We start from the raw sequence: 22,373 nt of genomic DNA on the forward strand, positions 1-22,373 counted from the left end.
ACCACTAGGGAAATCCCTCCCTAAATATTTTAAATACTTAATGAAAATAAAGGGTAACTCCACAAAGCAAACCATGTTAGTTCTCTACTAAAACCTTCCAGTGACAGCTTGGAATAACTCTGGATGACTTCCTTGCATCATGTATTATCTGTATTATCTCAGATAATGATATCTCATCTGTATTATCTGGCTCCCGTGACCTCTCTGCACTTTCTCCCTTGGCCATTAAACTACAACCACCCAAAGAAGCCAACGTCTTTCATACCTCAGGGTCTTTGCACAGGCGGTTTCCTCTCAGCATTATTTGCTCCTTGTTAACTTTTACATCTTAGTTTGAATATACCTCTTCCCTTGACCACTCTCCAATAGGTTCTCCTTGCTGTTTTCCATTATTTTGCCCTGTTATATTTTCAGGCACCCATCAGTTTTGGGAGTTATTTGACTTGTTTTCTTGCTTAATAAGGGCTTCCCAGGTGGCGCTAGTGGTAAAGAACCTGCCTGCCAATGCAGGAGACTTAAGAAACCCAGGTTTGATTGCTGGGTCTAGAAGATCCCCTGGAGGAGGGCATGGCAATCCACTCCAGTATTCTTGCCTGGAGAATCCCCATGGACAGAGAAGCTTGGTGGGCTACAGTCTATGGGGTCACAAACAGTCAGACACGACTGAAGTGACTTAGCAGGCACACATGTTTGCTTAATAACTAGACTGTAGATTCCATTATGGCAGGACTATATACATCTTGTTCATGGTCTATGACCAGCACCTCACTGGTTCAGAGTGAGATTTAATAAGTATTTTTTGAGTGAATAAATTCGAAAGCCAGTGCCTGGCTCAGAGTAGAGACTTAATAATGTTTTTGAATGAGTGAATAAATGAACTGATTAGGAGCCAGAATCTTAGCCACTGAACTACCAGGGAAGCCCCACATCAAGATTTTTGGATGCTAACATTTCTTTATTCTAAATTCCACAAGCCTACAATTTGAATTCCCTAAATATTCTGAGAGTCTGATTTTAACTTGGATCTTAGGGTAGCCCAGAAATGGCTGCAACTTTGGAATTAGAAATAACTTGGTTCATATCCAAGCTCTCTCATTTATTAGCTGTATGATCTTGGACAAACTGCTCTCTGTCTCTGAGCCTTGACCTGTAGAATGGAGATGACAGTGCCTGCCTCACAGGGTGCAAGAAGATTAAGATGTGTGTAAGAGCAGCACTTGGTTTGATTTCTATCCCACAGCATACCACAGTTTTAGATTTTGGAAACCTCCCACCCTCTTTGGATTTCAGAGATCCAAATATCTCCCTGGGTGCAGTATGGTGTCACAGCGAGCTCTGGTGCCAGATTTGCTGGGCTTAGTACTTCCTGTCGCTGAACCTCAGTTTCCTCATCTGCCTAATGGGGATAATAACAGGACCTATGATTTTCTTGAAGGTTAAATGAGATGATCCACAGAAAGCATGCTGGTCATGTAAACTCTCGTTATTACAGCCTTCACTGGGTCTGGGAGGCCAGGAGTGTAGGAATCTCTGCTATTTGCCTAGGAGCCAAAGCACAGAGGCCTCCTTGTCTGGATGAGGGCCTGAGGTTCTTGGTCCAAAAGCCTGAGCCTGCAGGACCTTCTATGGGGATTCGAGACTGGTGAACTGATCTGCCCTTCTCTCCTTCCTTTCCCCGTCCCTCTCTCTTATCTCTTGGGAGTGAACTGGTTTCCCTTGGGAGCTCTGCCCTGGGGTTTGGTGAGGAGCCAGTCCTGCCTGTATGTGTCTGGAAGGTCAATTTCTGAACCACAGCAGAGTGGTACCCACTGACATAGTGGAGGGGTAGTGTATTCCTTCAGTTATAGCACTGCTGCGAGTGGACTGACGGGGGCACAGCTGATTGGCATTGCCCATACTGCTTGATCATGGAGACACACACACACACACCCACACACACATTCTCTCTCTCTCTCTCACAGATACACAGAAAAAATGCACGTACACATCTATACACACATGCGTATACATGCACACACACACCACTGTTTTCTCTGTCTTTACATCCTTCTTCCTTCTCTGCTAGCCTCCTTTTATTCTACACACATCACCCCCTCCTTCCTCCTTTCTCTTTATAACCATAGAAAACAGTCCCCCAGGGGAGAAACTCTCACCAAGTTTGTCTGGGGCTCATTAAGTCTTTTTTAAGCAGGGCAGTACGTGGGGTGACTTTTAAGGATCTGGCTTTAGGATTTGGTCCTGGGAAAGGAATCTCATCTCCCCTCTGGTTTCTTGCCTCCTGCCTGATTCCACTTCCCTCCCCCCCAATTCCCCCCTCCTTTAGAATGAAGCTTTCAAAAGCCACATAAAGTGCTGTTCTCTTTTATCATTGTTTAGCCTCAGTTTTCTCAGGTTCTTCTGCAATCTTGAAGCATAACCATATTTTAAAAATAGTGCATACACACACACACATATGTATATATATATATGTATATGATTCCACAGTAATGTGGGATCTTAGTTCCATGATCATACATATGTGTGTATATATAGTGTTAAATTTCTTTCTATCTTCCTCCCACTCTTCCTTCCTTTCTTTCTCCCTTTGTGTCTTTCTTCTATATATTGGGTTGGCCAAAAAGTTCATTTGGGTTTTATCCAACATTTATCAAGTATCAGGTATATGTCAGACCCTAGGTTTTCTTTGTTTTACTTGTGTCTATGGTGTTCTGATACTTATCACTCTAAATTAAAGCTATTTGACTGATACCTGTTTTCCAAGATTATTATGACTTACTTTTTTGTTTGTTTGTTTTTTGTTTTGTTTTTTGGCTGCCCCTCGAGGAATGTGGGATCTTAGTTCCATCATCAAGGATTGAACCTGTGTTCCCTGCTGTGGGAGCATGGAGTCTTCACTACAGGACCACCAGGAAAGTCCGATAACTCATATTTTTGAATGCTAATTATGTAGTACAGGAACTATGTTAAGTGGTTAATGAATATTATTTTATGCACTCCTCATAATAATCCGAGGTAATTTTAATAGTCCTATATCATAGATTATGAAATGGAAGCTTATATGTTAAAAAAGTCACTCAGGACCACAGAGCTGGAAAGTGGCACAGTGTTATATGGCAATTATATCTCAATAAAGATAGGAAGAAAAGGCACAGTAGGGATTTGAACACAGAAAATCAGAATCCAAAGCTCCTGCTCTTAAGCACCATGAGATTCTCCCCTCCGCCCTGTGGACTGTATGTCCTGTGAGGTGAGACACTGGCTAACTTGTTTACAACTACTTATTTATACAATGACCACTGTGTCTGGCGTAGAGTGGATAGTCAATAGGCATTATTGATTGAACGAATGAACTGTGAAATCATCCTTTGGTGCTATATGGGTTGCAGAAAGGAGTAGGGGGGATATAAGCTTGGAAGCCAGGCAGACCCAAGGTTTGCATAGAGAACTGTTCTTGCTAGTGCTGTGCCTCAATTTCCTTACCTATAAAATGGGGATAATATACAGACTGAGCAGAATTCATGTGAAGTTTAAATGACAGTGTATATTGACCAGCCAGCTCATGTACCTATGTATAACAAAGTGAACAAACGACACCTATTTTTATATGTACAGGTGCATATAATGCATCTGCATTATGCATGTAGCCTTAGTAGGTTTTCAGTGGTATAGAGCCACTCCCCTATTGTTGGATACTTGGGTTCATCCCTGCTGCTGCTGCTGCCGCCAAGTCGCTTCAGTCGTGTCCGACTCTGTGCGACCCAATAGACGGCAGCCCACCAGGCTCCCCCGTCCCTGGGATTCTCCAGGCAAGAACACTGGAGTGGGTTGCCATTTCCTTCTCCAGTGCATGAAAGTGAAAAGTGAAAGTGAAGTCGCTTAATCGTGTCTGACCCACAGTGACCCCATGGATTGCAGCGCACCAGGCTCCTCCATCCATGGGATTTTCCAGGCAAAAGTACTGGAGTCGGGTGCCATTGCCTTCTCCCTAGTTATTCGCAAATAGATGTTTGATGAGGACAACTTGTATACGTACCTGTTTTCTTTCTTTCTTTACTGGAGTAATCTTATAATTGCTTAACAATGTTGTGTTAGTTTCTGCTGTGCAATAAAGTGAACCAGTGATATGTGTATGTATATATATATATTTCCTCTTCCTCTTGAACCTCCCTCCCCTCCCCCACCGCACCCCTGAAGGTCATCACAGAACCCCGAGCTGAGCTCCCTGGCTATACAGCTGCTTCCCACGAGCTCTCTGTTTTATACATGGTAGTGTATGTATGTCAATGCTGCGCTCCCAGTTCAGCTCACCCGCTCCTTCCCCTCACACCTTGTGTCCTCACGTCTCTTCTCTCTGTCTGGGTCTCTATTCCTGCCCTGAAAACAGGCTCCTCTGTACCACTGCACCTGTTTTCTTGTGAGCTTTTCTTTTCTTCCCCTTGATAGTATCTTATGTGGAAGATTCTACTGGCACGGAATCTATACACTGACGTGGCCCTATTTATTGTCCAACAGCATCCCAGGTAGGATTGGAAGACAGAAACAAGGAGCAGATATGAGGGCTGGTTGAGGTCTGTGAGGTAGTGTGTTTTTTCTGGTAACGATCACCTCATCTATCTAGTGCCCAGGGGCAGTGCCCAGGCACTGGTGTGAGACAAGACTAGGTTTGAATCCCAGCTCTGCCCTACTCACAAATGTGTGAACTGGGCCAATTAGATCTTCTGAATCAAAATTTTCCTTTCGGTATAACGGGAGTATTCTTAACTGTAGCTACTTCACGAGGCTACTGTAAAGCTGAGAAAACACATGAAAATGCTCAGATCTAGGCCTGGCCAATTCAACAAATAAATAAAAGTGGATTCACTAAAAAAAAAGTGATTATATTGATTGCATAAAATTCACAGAGTAAAATATATTTTCCCACTGATTTAATCCTGACACAGTCCCTGTGAGGGTTATAGGGGTTATTAGGACCCCCATTTCACAGATGAGGTAATTGAGGCCTAGAGAACTGTAGTGCCAGGACCAAGGTCGATATGGAGCTCACAATTTCTGAACAGGGTTAAAAAACAGGTCTCCAGAGGTCCAGACCCAGAAGCCCCACCTTCCAGCCTTCTTCCCCAACACCAGGAGTTCTGGGTTCTTCTCTGTCCAGTGTGGAATTCAGGCTTTTCTGTATTCGACTGTGAAGAACAGGGGGTTAATCTCTTCAACTCCTTTCCAGTTTCGACGTGGGGAGTGTTACCCCTTCCCCAATCCCTCAACAGCCAGCATCGAGCTTATCCCAGAGGGCAGGGCCTGTCACCGTTAGACACCGCACCCCACACTAAGCCATACCCACAGACCAAAGTTCCCGCCCCACAGTCGGAAATGGCAAATCTCCTCCTGCACTATAGGCCCGCCTGCGAAGTCCCTTGCAGCTCGATGTCTACCTCTTAAACTCAAGCTCCGTCCCTGCAGTCCAGCGCTCTGCCATATGCAGCCCCACTCCAAAGCCCTAAGCCTCGCACTGCGATCCATGGGTCTGTCTCTTTTTCTCGTGATCCCATGGCTGCGAGCTACGGCCTCGGCCCTCGACGGCTTCGCCGGGCTGTCTCCTGTACAGGATCTTAGGGTCCAGCCCGGGACATGAAGCCAGGCCCCCAGGTCACCCCACTTCACGCTTTCATTGCCTTAACTTTGGGTCCCGTCCGGACACCTTTATGTCCCCATGCCCCTGTTGTTGTCGTTCAGTCTCTCAGTCGTGTCCGACTCTTTGTGACCTCATGGACTACAGCATGCCAGGCTTCCCGGTCCATCACCATCTCCCAGATTTTGCTCAGACTCATGTCCATCGAATCGGTGATGCCATCCAAGCATCTCATCATCTGTCGTCCCCTCTCATCATCTGTCGTCCCCTCTCATCCTGCCCTCAGTCTTTCCCAGCATCAGTGTCTTTTCTAATGAGCCGGGTCTTCGCATCGGGTGGCCAAAGTATTGGAGCTCCAGCTTCAGCATCAGTCTTTCCAATGAATATTCAGGGTTGATTTCCTTTAGGACTGACTGGTTTGATCTCCTTGCTATCCAAGGGACTGTCAAGAGTCTTCTCCAGCACCACAGTTGGAAAGCATCAGTTCTTCGGCGCTCAGCCTTCTTTATGGTCCAACTCTCAAATCTGTACGTAATGACTGGAAAAACCATAGCTTTGACTATATGGACCTTTGTGGGCAAAGTAATGTAGTCTCACAGTATATCCTCTGGCTCTTGGAACCCTCCACAGGCCCTTCTAGCTTGCCGGTGACCACGCCCCTCGTGGTTAGCCACACCCATATGCAGCCCCGCCCACCGAAGCTCCACCCCCAGCGGCCTGGGGTAGGGTGGCGGCTGGCCCAGCTGGGCCTCCGCTGCCCTCAGCTCTGGGCGCTGGGTCGGAGCGGGCCGGGCACTGCGGGGGCAGGGCGAACGCGGCGGCCCGGGGGCTCGGAGGCGAAAGATGGCGTCAGGCAGGCGCGCCCCGCGCACCGGGCTGCTAGAACTGCGCAACGGGGCAGGCTCGGGGGCTGGTGGCGAGCGGTGGCAGCGGGTGCTGCTCAGTCTAGAGGAGGACGCGCTGACCGTGAGCCCCGCCGACGGCGAGCCCGGACCTGAGCCCGGTGCCCAGCGGGAGCCGGAGCCCGCGCAGCTCAACGGCGCCGCCGAACCGGGCGCCGCGTCCCCGCCGCTGCCGGAGGCGCTGCTGCTCCAGCCGCGCCGCGTGACGGTGCGCAAGGCCGACGCCGGCGGGCTGGGTATCAGCATCAAAGGTGGGCGCGGGGGCACCGAGGGCACGGGTCTTGGTGTCTGTGGGACCGCTAAGGCGCAGGGATCGTGGGGGGCTGGCAGCGTATTGAGGACGTGGAGTTGGTGGACTTCTGTCCGGGGTAACGGCGTCTGGGAGGACAGAACCGAGGGCACCAGAGCACCAAGGTCGGAGAGGGCTTTGAGGTCTCAGTCAGAAGGCACAGGTGTGGACGGCTTTGGGGGCACGCCAAGGACAAGTGGGTGGGGAGTTGTGTGCCGAGGCAAAGAGGTCTGAGACTGATTGCCTCTCAGGAGTTGCATGGGTATCAAGGACAAGAGGGACCCCAGGAGAGCAAAGGGTAGAGAAGGGAGACTGAGGCCTGGGGTGCTACTAGGCAAAGGAGGAGGAAGTCTTCAAGATACAGTCAAAGTAGAAGGGAAGGAGGGGCAAGGTCTGGAGTGGGAAGCATGGCTGGGATGGCGACTGGGTGGAGGTGCCAACTGGGCTGGGCTCACAGACAGGGGGCCGCAAAGGACCTGGGAACGTGAGCACCTAGGAAACCTGTATGTATAGGTGAAGAGTCTTAAGTGTCCACCATCACAGCACTGAGACGGGCTTTCAGCCCCCAGTACTGACAGCTTTCTTTAAGGTGCAACCCAGACTGAAGTCCAGAGTCACCTGTGTGAACTTGTGTGGTAAGATCCCATGGAATGTAGCTTGGTAGGCTCCTCTGTCCTTGGGATTCTCCAGGCCAAGATACTGGGTTGCCATTTCCTTCTGCAGGGGGTCTTCACCACCCAGGGATAAAACCCATGTCTCTCATGTCTGCTGCACTGGCAAGCGGGTTCTTTACTGCTATTGCCACCTGGGAAGCCCTTTCCCATCTCTGGACCTGAGTTTCCTCAACTATATAATGAGAGTAATGATAGAATTGGGATGTTTCTATGAAAATAGGTGTCCAAAATAGTCTGCCAACACATAATAGGTGCCTAGATAGTTATTGCTGTTAGATGAGAGGAAAAATGAAGGTCAGGAAAGACTCCCAAAATAAGTAACCTGGTGCTGAAAAGTCTGCACACCCCAGCCGCTGCGTTCACCATTCCTTCCTGAGGGGGTGGGGATGGTGGTGACTTGGGTACCACTATGTGCTGAGTGCTATGCCCAGTACTCTAGGCTCAGGATCCACTTCATCCTGGCAACATGTACTAAAAGATAGGAGGTATAATCTTCATTTAGCAGGTGAGGAAACTGAAACTTGAAAAAGTAAAATGATTTTCCTAGGATCACACAGTGAGTGAGTGACAGAGCTGGGATTTGAACCTCAATTATCACGCCACTAAAGAGTGTTCAGAGAAGTTGATTTTTCCCCAGGAAAGGGCAAACTTCCATGCAACCAACCAAAGGGATCTAAAAGGGGAGTAATGAGAAAGCCAGGGAGTGGACACCTGTTTTGCCCTCAAACACCAGCATGGGATAGGGCAACAGATCAATGCAGAAATTGTACACTCTGTGTTAAGGCAGGAAGGAACTTAATGTTCATATAGCATTCCATTTTGCAGATAGACTGAGTCTTGGAGAGGAAGAGGACTTTTGAAGGTCACATAAAGTTACTCTCTAGCTTTACTCCCAGGTGGGGGTAAAGGGACTTTCAGGAGGTGTCAGGGGGAATACCAGCTCCATTCAATTCTTTATGTATGGAGACTGGAGTCCTGTTGCTGTGTTGACCTTTCCTTTAGGGTCCAGCCCAGCCCAAGGCATTGAGGAATGGCCATAGATTAAAACTGACGTGAAGTCCCTAGTTTCAGGTGGAAGAGGGCAGAGAGATACTGGGTTGGCCAAAAAGTTCATTTGGGGTGTTCCATATCATCTTATAGAAAAACTCAAATGAGCATTTTGGCCACCTCAATTTAAATAGAAACTCCTTCCTTTCCTAGGCTTCAGGCTCTGTGCACTGCAGTGAGCAAACTGCTGGGCCTATATAGGGGTTCAGAGAGGCATTCCAGTCCTACCTCTGCTACCAGTTTATTGAGTGACCTTGAAATTATGAGCTCCTCTCCCTGGGCCACTTGTTCCTCATCTTTGAGGATGGAGCAATAATGTGGTATCTGAGGGCCTGACTTGCAGCCTACCAGAGGGTTAAGAGTGTTGGTTCTGTAACCAGGAGACCTAGGTTCAGATATTGTCTTTGCCACTAATTAGCTGGGTGACCTTGGACAAGGGATTTGTCTCCACACTTCAACCTTCCCAATAGGAATCTGAACATGCCTGTGTGATTGGGTATTGTGAAGATGCAATGAGACAAGATTGAAAGCATTTAACATGGTGCTTGGCACTTGGTATGTGGAACTAATGTGAACTGTTATCACTGTTTATTATTTTAAAAGGACATTCAAGAGTTTATAAATAAAGCAATATGGTAAAATGTATTAATATTTGATTTTTTTGTCTTTTTGCATCAGAGATGCAATTCAGATTGGCTTTTGAAATCTCTAGACTTTAAAGCCCTGGTTTCTAGCCTGAGACCTAGGTTGTGAAGCTTTCAGCTTTGTGGCCATAGCAGTAACTGACTTCTATCTTTATTCTCGATTAGAGGTTATCAGTGAGTTCCCCCATTATGGGAAACTCACTTAAAATAAAAAATAAGAAGTTATTGAAGCGTCTTGTAAATTCTTCAAATACTAGTGACCACCCAAAGCACTTAACCAAAAGATCCATTATAATATTATAAATTTAGAAAATGCCTTTTAGGTATCATTAGTGCCCCAAACTTCTAAGGCTCTTTTCTGAGATTCTCTTTGCCCCACACTGCTGCTTTTCCAGTACTGGGCTGGACACAGTGGGAGACCTTCAGAAATAATTTTGCCTTGTTGTGACTCACAAGTGTTGGAGTGTCTGCCTCAATTTCTTCCTCTTTCTGTGCTTGTCCAGGGGGCCGAGAGAACAAGATGCCTATTCTCATCTCCAAGATCTTCAAGGGCCTGGCAGCTGACCAGACGGAGGCCCTCTTTGTGGGGGATGCCATCCTGTCCGTGAATGGGGAGGACCTTTCCTCTGCCACCCATGACGAGGCAGTGCAAGTCCTGAAGAAGACAGGCAAAGAGGTGGTGCTGGAGGGTAAGCACTGGGGACCCCAGGGGGGTTCAGTTCTTCCCTACAACCCCCCAGGCCTCAAGCAGTGGAGTCTGGGAGGTGGGCAGGGTTGAAAACAGAAACAGAGCTTGGAGACCTGCCTTGAGACATTGGTGTGGTGGAGATAGAGCTGCATCAGAGCCAGACAGATCTGGACTTCGTTTCCTCTCTCCCACTCCCTAGCTGTTTGACCTTGGAGGAGTCACTTCATTTCCCTGAGTTTTCTCATCTGTAGGGCAGGGATATAACTTCTGCCTTGCTGGGTTGTGGGACTAGGATGAAAGGTCCATGGTAGGAACTGCCACTCGGTGAGTGACACAGGGGAAGAAATGGGTGGAGGCTGGGGAAGGGGAGACTTAGAATCTTGCCTGAGAAACCAGGGGAGCTCTCAACTCTGAATCCTCCTATCACCCAGGGGCCCTAGAACCCTGCGACCCATCCTGCCTTGGGAGGGGACTTGGCCTTTATGTAGCAGGACACTGGCTACTTCTAGCTAGGATCCAAGAGGAATATGTTTTGGAGGGGAGGGGAACTTGGTGGCTCCCCGCCCCTCTCCCCTCACTGTGTGGTCTTAGATGAGACCTTTGCTTCCTCCCGGCCTCAGTTTCCCGTCACTTGTTATAGTCTCTTGCTGGGGTGGTCCCGCTTCTGCCTTTTGCCATCTCTGTCAGGAGGTTTCTACTTTGCTCAGCCCATTTGTCAAATTCTACTCTGTCAGTTCCGGAAACCATGGGGGCCCGAGGAATGTGTCTTTGGCTGCTGGCCCAGAACAGGCACAGGGAGGTGGCGGGGGCTGATGGAGAATGCCATGGCCAGCGAAGCTGCTGCGCTGAGCCCCAGGCCCAGGTCCTGATAGGTTGCCAAAGATGTCTCCAAGAGGCAACAGGAACCAACAGGCTCTGGATGCCTGGGTGATCTTTGGCATTCTTGTGGCCCTGACCTCAATTCTCTCTCATTTTGTTTTATTTTATTTTTACATTTTATTATTTATTTAAATGTACTGTGTGTCTGTTCAAATGCTGCTGTTGCATTTTTAAATATACACTTAAAGCTGACTCTGCGGGATTGATCCCTGAAAGCTTAAGGATATCAATCATATTTTAACAGCAAAGTTAAATAACGAGATCACACATAAAGGAGATGGATATAGGAGATTTTCTTTCCACATGCCTCATCACTTTGATATTTATAGCCAGCAATGCAGTTTGAAATAGTTGAAATTCATCAAAATGTCATATTTCGGTTGACTTGAAAAGCTCTTTTAGTCTCTGCTGTTTGAAAATTTAGTTCATAGATGGTAAAATTTCTACTGTAGACATGTCTCTAATCCACACTGAGGTCTCCCTCCCCTCCTCATCTTTAGGTAGAAAATGTCTCTTTCTGGGTTCTTAGTGTGGATCATTCTGAGAAGGTAGTATCTTTGAGTGTTAGACATTTGAAGCATTTCCTGGTATTGGGGCTAATACCCAAGCCTCTGTCTACCTCATTCACTCCATTCCTTCCTCATTAAAGCCAAGATGCCTTTCCAGAGACCTACTATGTACCCGATGTGCAGAGCATTGGGGTAGAAGGTAAACTGGACCCAGGGTCTGCCTAAAAGAGCCCACTATTGAATGGGGGGACAACATATGAACACGGTCTAAAAATGGGACGACAGAGGATGAGGTGGTTGGATGGCATCACCGACTTGATGGACATGAATTTGAGCAAGCTCCGGGAGTTGGTGATGGACAGGGAAGCCTGGTGTGCTGCAGTCCATGGGGTCGCAAAGAGTTGGACACGACTGAACGACGGAACTGATTCCACACAAGCCATTTAAACATCAGCATCTACAATCCTGTCTGCTCTGAAATTAATCTGGCCTTGGGCAAGACCCTCATCTTCTCTGGGCCTCAGATCTCATATCTGCGGGGGTTAAGCTAGATCAGAGATATCCAACAGCTTTCATTCTGAGCGTCAGTTTCCTTGGTGGCTCCTGGGAGTTCCATATTTGGAAACATTGGGAGTTCTTATCTGAACTCAGCAGAAAGGAACTGGAATTGATTTGCAATGTTTGGTGCAGATAGAGAAGGGAAGAGATATGGTATACATACCATCCCAAGACTGAGGGTCTCTGGCATTTGTGTTCTCTAAAACTTTTCTTTGGGCAAGATCTTTCCTTGGCAAGCCCTGTTGCAGGCTGCTGGGTGGAGCCTGGCCTGCCTCTTGCCCAGGATAGGATTTGGCACATAGTAGGGTGGAGAAGGGGATGGCTACCCATTCCTGTTTTCTTGCCTGGAGAATTCCACGGACAGAGGAGTCTGGCAGGCTACAGTCCATGGGGTTGCAAAGAGTCAGACTAATGTTTTCACTTTTTTCTGTTAGTAACTCCTCTCCTGTCCCATCACATTTACATAGAATTGGTATTATTTCCTGCTTAAATGTTTGGTAGCAGTCTCCAGCGGAGAAGGCGATGGCACCCCACTCCAGTACTCTTGCCTGGAAAATCCCGTGGATGGAGGAGCCTGGTAGGCTTCAGTCCATGGGGTCGAGAAGAGTCAGACACAACTGAAGTGACTTAGCAGGAGCAGCAACAGTCTCCAGGGAAGTTACCCTTATAGAAAAGTTTTTTTTTTTTTAATTTGCCACACTGCAACATATGAGATCTTAGTTCCCTGACCAGGGATCAAACCCAGGCCCCCTGCAGTGGAAGTGCAGAGTCCTAACCACTGGATCGCCAGGGAAGTCACGATTTCAATGTCTTTAATAAGACAGTTTAGATGATCTATGTTTTCCTTGAATGTGTTTTGGTAGTTTATGTCTTACAAGGAATTTGTCTATTTCATTTAAGCTGCCAAATTTCTTGGCATAAAGTTGTTTATAATCTTCGTGTATTTTTCCTCCCTTTTGGATGAAAGCGCTCTCCTGCTTTCTCTTTCTCTCCTCCTCCCTTTATACTGCTCTACTCAGTGGTTCCAAGGGGATTCTGTCTCATGGAGCAGATAGCTAAGCAAACCTACCAGATCACCATTTTGTCATGGGTGCTGAGATGGAGTCTGCCTAGAGGTCGGAGGAAGCAGTGGTTTCCTCTCTCTAAATGGTCAGGAACAACTTCCTGGAAGAGGGATGCTGGCACCTGATGAACAATAAGCAGAGGTGGGAATGGGGTAGGGAAAGGGCATTCCAGGAATGGAAGTTGTCTGAGCAAAAGGGAAGGGTGAAATGACTTGACTTACCTGGGGAACTGCCTGGGAAGTAATACAGCTTTATCTGAGCTTAGATGTGAGGAAGTGGGTGGAGAAAGAGGAGGCTATTCAACTTGACAGATCCTGCAGGGCCTTGAATGCCGGAATAAACGAATTTGGATGGAAACAGAGCTATTTCAAGGGTTTTTCAGCAGGGGCTCACATGGTCAGCTTTGGGCTTTACAGCATCAACCTGACTTGGAAGGAGGCAACAATAGATGCTGAATGGCAGCAAGGAGGGAACTTCCCTGGCAGTCCAGTGGTTAAAAATCCACCTTCAAAAAAAAAAAAAAAAAAAATCCACCTTCCAATGCAGATTTGTGGGTTCAATACCTGGTCAGGGAATTAAGATCCCACATACCCGGAGCAACTCAACCTGTGTGTGGCAACTACTGAGCTTGCGTGATACAACAACAAGAGTCCATGCACCGAAATGAAAGATCCTTCATGATACGGTGAAGATTCAGTGGGCCCCAACTAAGATCCGAGGCAGCCAAACAAATAAATAAATATTAAAAGAAAAAAGAATGGCAGCAAGGAGGCTGGGGCCATAAGCAGAAGGGAGATCATGATGGTTTGACCTAAGCAGGCTTGGATAAAAGAAGAGTCTCGAAGCTGTGGGGCTTCCCAACTGGCTCAGCATTAAAGAAACCACCTGTGAATGCAGAAGCCTCAGGAGGTTGAGGCTTTGATCCTTGGGTCGGGAAGGTCCCCTGGATGAGGGCATGGCAATCCACTCCAGTATTCTTGCCTGGAGAATCCCATGGACAGAGGGGCCTGGCAGGCTGCAGTCCATAGGGTCACAAAGAGATGGACATGACTGAGCACGCATGCATGCACTTGATGTTGTAGCCTTCTTGTTAGTTTTTTTTTTTTTTTCTTCCAGCTTTTTCTTAGTTGAAGTCTGTCTCAGCTGCTCTCCAGTAGGCTTGTAGAAGGAGATAATTCCACCCAAGGCAGCAAAGGGCTGGGGGCAAGAACTGGGGTCAAGAATCTTTGAATTGCACAGGTGATCTGAAGAGCCTGGAAGATGTGAGGAAGCTAAGATGCTGGGTTGTGGCTGGTCCTTGAGACTTGGGTAGTTTGTGGAGAACAGGCAGCTGCCCTAGTCTGGAACCAAAGCTCCTAGAAGCCTCTCTGGGCCTAGGTTCCTCCCCAGCACCCAATCAGTGATCACATTGTTCAGAATTTCCCCGCCCTCATCCCACTTCTTAAGGCCACCTCCAAGGAGACAAGGGTTTCCCTGATAGCTCAGTTGGTAAAGAACCCGCCCGCAATGCAGGAGACCCAGGTTCGATTCCTGAGTCAGGAAGATCCCCTGGAGAAGGGATAGGCTACCCACTCCAGTATTCTTGGGCTTCCCTTGTGGCTCAGCTGGTAAAGAATCTACCTGCAATGTGGGAGACCTGGGTTTGATCCCTGGGTTGGGAAGATCCCCTGGAGAAGGGAAAGGCTACCCACTCCAGTATTCTGGCCTGGAGAATTCCATGGACTGTATAGTCCATGGGGTTGCAAAGAGTCGGACATGACTGAGCGACTTTCACTTTCACTTTCCAAGGACCCATGGCCTATCCTTTGGATGTGAACTTGGCAGGGTAGCAGGGCATCTTTCCTGAGGTCTGGGGCTTGGTGGGTACAAAGCTCCCTGAGAATATCCTTGAAAGAAAGCTATCACTGGCAAACTGCTGTTGCCAGCCAGAACCCTATATACCTGGCCTAAGGGACTCAGCAAGCCCAGCCTGCCTTCTGGACCTTTTCTTCTGTGAGGTCAGGATTTTGCACAAGTGTCTTGAGCTTATTCTCAGTTACAGGGATGTGTTTGTGATCAGAGTCTGGGCCCAAGCTGGCAGCCAGTACTTGTCTGTCTGCTTCTTAGAGAGGCCCATTGTGTGCACGGATCTGGAGCCAGGCCCTTGGAGACTGTGCCTGGGGGAAAAGGGAGGGATGGTCAAATGCCTCCACTCCCTCCATAGCCCCCCAGCAGGGCTGGCAACAGGGAGCCTTTGATGCATTAAAAAATAATGCTAAAGGAAATGGATAAAGTCAATTTTAGTAATTTGTACCAAGAGAAGGTTCATCTCACATAAAGATCAGGCTTTTAAAAGATACAGGCAGAGAATAGTATGTACATAAAAATACAAAGAATAGTCGGAATTACTATAATTCCCATTTTACAGACAAGGTCACCAAGACTTGTTAAAAATAAGTAACTTCCTTCAAGTCATACAACTAATAAATTGGCAGACTTGGAATTCAGACCGAAGGACTTCCCTGGCATTCTGGTAGTTAAGACTCTGTGCTTTCATTGCAAGGGGCAGGGGTTCAATCCCTGATCAGGGAACTAAGATCCTGCATGTTATGTGGTACAACAGCAACAACAAAAAAGAATTCAAACCTAGGTTTCTCTGATTGCAGAGGCCACTGTTGACCCTGCCTTGGATAATACCCACTTCTCGTGGTAGTTTGCAAGATTAAGAAATAAGGCATGTTATGTGCTGAGGTCAGTGTGCATAAGTAGGCGCTCATTAATGTTTATTTTGTTTGCTATTTATAAGAATGAGACAGTGCACTTGAAGTTCATGGCACAGTGTCTTCCACACGGTAAGCATTTGATCAGTGTCAACCTTTGTTATCATCGTATCAGCAGCAGCAATTTTTGTTTTCTCCAGTAAACTTGAAGGTCTCTGACGGCAGGAATCATGTGTAGTTTGTCTCAGATCCTCAGGCCTGGCACCAAACCTAGATGCTGGTGAGTTTGGGGGAAGTGATCCCTAGGAGGGGACATCTCTGACTCTTTCTACTTTGCCTTTAACCTGTTCAATTGCAGTTGACTTTCCTAAATGTTTAAAAGGGGGTTCCAGGCTCATGCTGGATTTGACTGACTCCTGAGAGTTTCCATTATGAGTCCTCAGAACTCCAAGGCCAGGTCCTTGCCAGCCCGTCCTCTGGTAGATGGGTACTGCCAGATATCCTGCCTGAAATTTGGCTCCGTATGTCACCACTGTCAAAAGTGGGATGTTGTTAACTGATGCAGCTAATGTGAGGTCACCCTGTTCAGTTTAGGTGAGTGTAGCTGTGCCTGAGAGGTGCCTGAGGGACTCTAGTCCTGGGAACAGAGGCGTAAATGGAGCCCTTGTCCAGTCCCCGCCATGACTGCAAGGACCTGTTGTTCTAATCATTGTTCTCAGGAAAACATTAATTTGGCTGTGCACATATATGGCTTAGGGCCATATGATTCCCCACAGACAAACCTTGGCTTAATCCAGCTCTGGCCTGTTCCTTGGATCTTTGATTAAAATGCTTGTGGGACACTGGGGGCAGGTTTTGGCCTCTATTAACAATAGAAGCTGGTTGCTGATGGTAGCGGAGGGAATTCTAACAGTAATGATAAGAATGTTAATAATAGTGATGGTATGTCTGCTGTTTATTGAGCACCTGTAATGTCCTGGATACTGTGCTAAACGCCTTCTGTATATTTTCTCATTGGAGCCTCGAAACCACCCCTATGATTCAAGGTACACCATTCATCTTATTGTACAAATAAGAATATTAAAACTTGTAGAGGTGAAGCTACTTGCCCAAAGTTACACAGAGGCAGAGATGGAATTTGAAGTTATATCTGTCAGATGTCAAAGCCCATGTTCTTAAATGCTTATCCTGCACTGCAAGCCATGTCATCCATGTGAGACTGAATTTATTCAATTTATTCAACTGTTAAATAGAACAGTTTAACAATGGATCAGTCTCATTGAATTGGTGTGGTTAAGTGATGATGTGTCAGTGAGATTTGAGCTTTCATGCTTGGTATATAGTAGATGCTCAATAAGTGTTTCTTTCTCCCACTACTAAGATCCTAGTAGGCTTCTTGAGTTGATGAGGGCCTTGTCTTTGAATCCTGGCTAAGATGGTTTGGAATGTGGTATATTTTTGAAAAATAAAACTTTTAAAATGTCAAAAATAATATACACTTAAATTAAAAAATGGAGAAGGAAATGGCAACCCACATCAGTATTCTTGCCTGGTGAATTCCATGGACCGAGGAGCCTGGCAGGTTGCAGTTCATGGGGTCGCAGAGTTGGACACGGCTGAGTGACTAAGCACAAATAAAAAAAAAAAAAAACAGGAAAGTGCAAAGCAATTGTCTTCTCATAGATTAACGTTACCCATGGCTAATATTTTCACACACTTCCAGAGAGAAGTTTCCATATTTGTTTTTATCATTGAGCAAGTTGAGGACCTCTTTCCAACTCAGCTCATGTAGCTCTGTTTCATTCTCTTTAATGGTTGCACAATATCCCATTATTGGGATTCAGATGTTCATTTAACCAATATATCCAGAGCCCCTGTTCTATGCCAAGACTCGATGTAGGTGCCTGGGACAGAGCTGTGAACAGGACTGAGTGATCTGCCAAGGAACTCATTTCTTGTATTTAACAATACCATATTCAAGGAATTCACATCGTTTCTAGCTTCTTGCACCATAGACAATGGTGTCATGACCCCTTCGTGCACCTGTGAACATTTATCTGAAGAGGATTCCTGGAAAGGGTATTTATTGCAAGTTCAAAGTGTTCATGTGCCTTTGGGATCTTGATAGATGGTGCCTCTTATACTGCACACACAGGGCTTCCCAGGTGGCGCTAGTGGTAAAGAATCTGCCTGCCAGTGCAGGAGACATAAGAGATGGGGGTTTGATCCCCTGGAGGAGGGCATGGCAACCCAGTCCAGTATTCTTGCCTGGAGAATCCCATGGATAGAGGAGCCTAGCAGACTACAGCCTATAGGGTCGCAAAGAGTTGGACACGACTGCACAAGGGTCTGGAAGGTGAGATTTTATTCCCCAGAGTGTTGCCCCAGACAGCCCAGGCAGCTCTGCTGCAGGGCCTGGCAGTGACTGGGAACTATTTATAGTCCAGGCTTGCTGGACTAACAGGACCTCAAAGGTCATCCCTTCCCAAGAGATGTCACAATATCCTGAGTGGACAGGTGGGCAGCCTGTACTTGAATCCTCACAATGCCCTACTCAGAGAGCCGGCATATCAGTGCCAATTATATAGGCAGGCAAACTGAGGCTCAGAGAGACCTCGGGACTTGCCAAGGCCAGAATGCAAGTGATAGGATCTGGATTGAAATCTTTGCCTGTCACCTGTGTTCATCTCCTTATTCTGTCATACTAAGAACAGCAGCAGAAATAATAACCAACCACATTACGATTTGTTGAAGACCTGTTCTGTGCCAGGCAGGGCAAAGTGCTTTATAAGTGTTGGATCTCAGTATGCTAGGAGGTAGATATATTTTACTCTCATTTTAAAGATGCAGAAATAGAGGCTTACAGAGGTCAAGTCACTTGTTCAAAGTCACAGAACAGGGAAATTAAACACAAGCCTGCATCACTTGAGCACCCAATTCAATGTCTCTAGCCTGGGAATCCTCAGGATTGTCAATATTCATTTATTTAATGTATTTCTTATTTACTGATTACCTGGATATGCCAGGCACTATTCAAGATGCTGGGGATATCCTAATAAATAAAGGAAACAAGCCCCTGCCCTCGTGGAACCTACATTTTGTATTGAGGAGAGAGGCTGTTGACAGTAAGCAAGTGGATAGATCATGTATTTTCAGGCAGGGGCAAGTAAGTGACCACCCACTGAACAGACAAGGAACAGTTTGAGCTTAGAGGACAGGCTTGAGCCAAGATTCAAAACCAAGACATTCAGTCATACACCTTTATTGAGCACCAGGATATGCACTGGGCGTGCTGTGTTAAGCCAGAACGGATTTAACCCCTACTCTCTGCAACACATAGGTTCCCTTCCAATTGTCCTGGGCCAGGCAAAGGGTCCTGCCTTGTCTCTCTTCCTTGTGTTTCTTTAACTTTTTTTTTTTTTGGCCATATCACGTGTCTTGCGGGATCTCAGTTCCCTGACCAGGGATTGAACCTGAGCCACAGAAGTGAAAGCCCGGAATCCTATCCACTAGGCTACCAGGGAACTCCCAGTTCCTTGTGTTTCTTGTGGAATCTATTCCTGGCTCCTTGGGGTCAGTGCTGGCTTCTCTCCTTGGCAGAGTTGGGAATCGGGGCCTCTGGAAAGGGCAGGGTGTCCTGTGTGTGTCTGTTTTTGCTTCCCTGAGGAGGAAGGGCCCAAGTGTCACTGTTTACCAGGTTCCTGGGCCAGAGGTTTGGCCGGAGAGGGTGTGGACACCAACTGGGTCTATACTTGGAGGCTCAAAGAATCCTGGCCACAGGGCCACATTCTTGCCCTCAGCTCTCCAGGCCACTGCCTTTGGGCAGCGCCGCCCTGCTTGGTCGGGTGACTAAGGCAGACATCAGAGGCAGGGAGACCTCAGAGCTAGGCTATTTACGGCCACACTCTGGGGCCTTCAGGACCCCACCCCCACCCTGGGACAGGCCAGTTGGTTTGTGAAATGCCAGCCCGGTTTCACACATCAGCTGGTGTGCTGTCCGTTTATGGTGTGTTCCTGTGGGCAAGGAGAAGGAGGACCCACTTCCAGGATGGCCTGAGCGAGAGAGGCCTCTAGCAGTTTCTCTGGTTTCAAAACTGACAAATGTCCATTTGCTGAGTACATAGTGTCAGAGATCCCTGCTGAATTCTGGGGCTACAGAGACCAGTCAGTCAAGGCCCCTGCCCTCCCAGTGCTCTCAGCCTGGAGAAGGACACAGATTCCCACATGGACATATAGGGAAGTGGGGTCTAGGGACCTGCAGACGTGGTGGGTATGCAGGATCTAGTGGGCTTCTGGGACGGTTTTCTTGAGGGGCAATGTCTGGGCTGAGCTGGGACTTCCTGGGCTGTGGCAACTTCTCCTCGTTGAATGAATCTTTTCTGTCCTGGCATTCATTTCTCCATTCACAGAACACTGACTCTGAGTTCGAATCAAATCCCATTTGTGTCGTCTTGTGTGTGTGTGTGTGTTGCTCAGTTGTGTCTGACTCTTTGTGACCCCATGGACTGTAGCCTGCCAGACTCCTCAGTCCATGGAATTCCCCAGACAAGAATCCTGGAGTGGGTTGCCATTCCCTCCTCCAGGGAATCTTCCCGACCCAGGGATCGGACCCGGGTCTCCTGCAGGCAGATTGTTTTGCGTCTGAGCCAGCAGGGAAGCCCGCTCCCAGTTTGGTGAGAAAGAAAGCCCCACCACACAGAAGCACAGCCGAGTTCTAAGGAGTGTGGGCAGAACCTGTGTCAACTGTTTTACACCATCTCATTTAATTCTACTGTCTCTCTAAGGCATACATTGTTATTCAGATTGAGGGCCAGGGAGGTGCATGACCTTGTTCAGGGGCTTCCCCGGTGGCTCAGTGGCAAAGAATCCACCTGCCAATGCAGGAGACATGGGTTCAGTCCCTGGGTTGGGAATATCCCCTGGAGGAGGAAATGGCAATCCACTCCAGTATTCTTGCCTGGGAAATCCCATGGACAGAGGAGCCTGGTGGGCTACAGTCCATGGGGTCACAGAAGAATCAGACTCTACTTGAGCGACTGAACAACAACAACAGCAACAATGGCCACGCAGCTAGACAGAGCTGGAATTCAAGCCTGAGAGTGCCTGTCCCCCTAACCATGTACTAAGGTCATTCGGTGCAGAGGAAGCTGCATTTTCAAAGGTATTTGGAAACTCCTACACCTTCTGAGAGCTCTGACCAGGTCAGTATGATTGGATTAGAGGGCTAGATGTGGCTGGAGGTGAAGCCAGCAAGGTAGGCAGGGCCCAGGCCCTGGAAAACCTTGAAGTTGGATGAAGAGTGCAGGGAGCCAGAGCATGGCTTTAAGAAGGGCAGGGGCGTAGCTAAATATAGTAGGGAGATATATCAGTTGCACCCTGAGTGGGGGTGGGGGATGGGTGGGTGCTGCATTAGTTAGGATGCTTTTGTCTGCAAGTAACAGGAAACCCATTCAGAGGCTTAAATGTTGAAGAAAATAGGTTTTCTTCCAGAATACCTAAAGTCAGAGTGGCTCCAGGGTAGATTAATTTAAGGCCTTGCATTCCTCAATGGGTGGACCCCAATCCTGTGGTCAAAGTGACTATCATTGCTTTAGAACAAACTCCCTGCTTTCCAGCAACTTCTAAAGGCTAGAGGAGAGGAAGGGAAGGGAGTATATTTTCCCTCACAGCTCATTGGACAGAATTCTATTATCTGCCCCTTTCTAGGCCAATCACAAGTAAGAAGGATGGAATGATCATGATTTAGTCAGTTCAGTCGCTCAGTCGTGTATAACTCTTTGCGACCCCATGAATCGCAGCACGCTGTTATGCCCAAGTCGCGAAATCTCCCAGTGACCACCAGGGAGCTGATATCCGATGCAAAAGCAAGAGAGTTTTTATTACCAAGCTCAAGCTGGGGATCCCACCGATACCGACGCAGCAGCTATAGGGAGGAGCCCTGAGGTCTGGGTTACATTGCTTATATAGGGTATTCTGCGTGAAAAATTTGAAAAACGGGAGTCTCCGGGTTTGATTGGTCACCTTCTGGTGAAGGGTTAGGTGTTGAGTTCTGATTGGTTCTCGTTTCCCGGGCTGGCCACGGGTACTGATTGGTTCCCATTTCCCGGGCTTGATTCGAATTTCCCGGGCTGGCCAAGGGTTCTGATTGGTTCGCAGGTGGTGGGGTGAGGTCAGGGGATTTCCAAAGGCTCTTGGATTTCCAAAGGCTCCTTTTCTGAAACCTTACAAAATGGAGTAGCTTAGATTCTTCACACGCCAGGCCTCCCTGTCCATCACCATCTCCCGGAGTTCACTCAGACTCACGTCCATCGAGTCAGTGATCCCATCCAGCCATCTCATCCTCTGTCATCCCCTTCTCCTCCTGCCCCCAATCCCTCCCAGCATCAGAGTCTTTTCCAATGAGTCAACTCTTCTCATGAGGTGGCCAAAGTACTGGAGTTTCAGCCTTAGCACCATTCCTTCCAAAGAAATTCCAGGGCTGATCTCCTTTAGAATGGACTGGTTGGATCTCCTTGCAGTCCAAGGGACTCTCAAGAGTCTTCTCCAACACCACAGTTCAAAAGCATCAATTCTTCGGCGCTCAGCTTTCTTCACAGTCCAACTCTCACATCCATATATGACCACTGGAAAAACCATAGCCTTGACTAGACGAACCTTTGTTGGCAAAGGAATGTCTCTGCTTTTCAATATGCTATCTAAGTTGGTCATAACTTTCCTTCCAAGGAGTAAGCGTCTTTTAATTTCATGGCTGCTATCACCATCTGCAGTGATTTGGGAGACCCCAAAAATAAAGT

General features: G+C 47.5%; 1 protein-coding gene across 4 annotated transcripts in view; it reads left to right on the forward strand.

The window, feature by feature from the left end:
• Positions 1–6,391: 6,391 nt before the first annotated feature.
• The window catches only part of SNTA1 (syntrophin alpha 1), a 69,956-nt gene continuing 53,974 nt past the window's right edge, over positions 6,392–22,373 (forward strand). For all 4 annotated transcript variants that reach the window (XM_040247527.1, XM_040247529.1, XM_040247526.1 and 1 more), the window contains exons 1-2: positions 6,392–6,779; positions 9,686–9,871. In XM_040247527.1, coding sequence (XP_040103461.1) covers positions 6,470–6,779; positions 9,686–9,871 — 496 coding nt within the window. In that variant the 5' untranslated portion in view covers positions 6,392–6,469. The remainder of the gene's footprint in view (positions 6,780–9,685; positions 9,872–22,373) is intronic.

Source organism: Oryx dammah, unplaced genomic scaffold (genome assembly GCF_014754425.2).
Source record: "Oryx dammah isolate SB20612 unplaced genomic scaffold, SCBI_Odam_1.1 HiC_scaffold_10, whole genome shotgun sequence".
Lineage (NCBI taxonomy): Eukaryota > Metazoa > Chordata > Mammalia > Artiodactyla > Bovidae > Oryx > Oryx dammah.